The following is a 1,568-nucleotide window of genomic DNA, read 5'->3' as shown; positions in this document are numbered from 1 at the left end:
AGGCAATCTTAACTCAATGGTTCCCAGTGAGGGGAAAGATGGGTCTTCAGATTAGATGGTTGCCATGGAGATAAAATTTGTGCTTTGATTACCCAGAAGCTCAATACTATGAAACAAAATCCTTTAACATAATGCAAGGTTGCAGTGATGATATTAACTATCATTTTTTAGGAACATAGAAACACAAAAATAAATCTTTCTGATGTATTTACATGACAAAGATAAGCAATCCCCTTCTGTAATGTTGAGTCTTTAAATCAGGTTAATAACTTAGTTAGTAGTTTTCTCAGTGCCACCATGATGTCTTTGTTCCTCAGAGTATATATAATGGGATTCAAGGTTGGGATCAAAACAGTGTAGAAAAGAGAAATCAGTTTCCCAGTCCCTTCGGCTTGATTTGGTTTGGGTTGCAAATAAGTGATGCTTGCTGTTCCATAGAATAAAACCACAACGGTCAGGTGGGAGGAGCAGGTGGAGAAGGCTTTAGCCCTTCCTCTGGCTGATGACAGTTTCAGAATGTTGGAGATAATGTGGCCATAGGAGACACCGATCAACAGAAACGGAACCATGATAAACACCACAGCGACTGCATAGACTGCTATCTCATTCACAAATGTGTCCCCACAAGCAAGCTTGAATATTGGGGGGAGGTCACAGAAGAAATGATTAATTGTATTGGACCCACAAAAGGGCAGAGAGAAAATCTGCCATGTTTGCCCAATTACGACAGGAACCACACTGAGCCAGGAAGCAGTGACCAGCTGGACACAGACCTTGTGATTCATGACGAGACAGTAGTGAAGAGGGTTACAAATGGCCACATAGCGGTCATAGGCCATCACGGTCAGAAGCAGACACTCTGAGCCTCCAAACATGAGGACGAAACACATTTGTGTAGCACAAGCAATGAAAGAAATGTGTCCTTTCTGGGTCAAAATGTCCATGAGCATCCTTGGGATAGTTACTGTTACATAACAGATTTCTAAAAAGGAAAAATTGTTGAGAAAAAAATACATGGGGGTATGGAGAGTGGAGTCAATTCTTGTTATCAGTATTATGACGCTATTGCACATCAGGATGGTCAGGTAGATGACTGAAAATATCCCGAGAAGGATCCACTGGAGATTGGGAATATCGGAAAAACCCAAGAGAACAAATTCCATTATTGTAGTGATGTTTGAGTTTTCTGGTTTTAATTTGTTCCCCATCTGCAAATATGGTAAATTCAAGATGATTAATTAATTAATGCTTTTCCTGTTCTATTAATTGGATTAAATGTATGACTCTATTTATAAAGTCTCTTAAAGTATTGTCACTGTTGCCTTGCTCTGTTTCTAAGAGAAGAGATTTGAAACCTTAGAAATGAACTGATGTGTGGTTAAAATCAATCTAAGAAATAAAATCATATATTTTACACTTGGATGTAATAATACCAGAAATAATAAGTGTGCATTAGTACTTAATGTCTATTAAGAGGCATTAATTTCACCTCTATTAAAAGTGGAATTATGATACAGGTTTTTTTTTTCTATTGTTTTTCCTTGGAGCCATCATTTTCTTTTCTGTAT

General features: G+C 37.8%; 1 protein-coding gene across 1 annotated transcript; it reads right to left on the bottom strand.

Moving 5' to 3' along the window:
- Positions 1-257: 257 nt before the first annotated feature.
- LOC125121122 (olfactory receptor 10AG1-like) lies at positions 258-1,226 on the bottom strand. Its single transcript, XM_047769414.1, has one exon. The coding sequence runs from the start codon at positions 1,206-1,208 to the stop codon at positions 258-260; it is 951 nt and encodes a 316-aa protein (XP_047625370.1). The 5' UTR covers positions 1,209-1,226.
- Positions 1,227-1,568: the final 342 nt, after the last annotated feature.

This window comes from Phacochoerus africanus, chromosome 2 (assembly GCF_016906955.1).
Source record: "Phacochoerus africanus isolate WHEZ1 chromosome 2, ROS_Pafr_v1, whole genome shotgun sequence".
In the NCBI taxonomy this organism is placed as follows: Eukaryota; Metazoa; Chordata; class Mammalia; order Artiodactyla; family Suidae; genus Phacochoerus; species Phacochoerus africanus.
The sequence above is the reverse complement of the archived record's forward strand: the minus strand, read 5'-3'. Positions and strand labels throughout refer to the sequence as shown.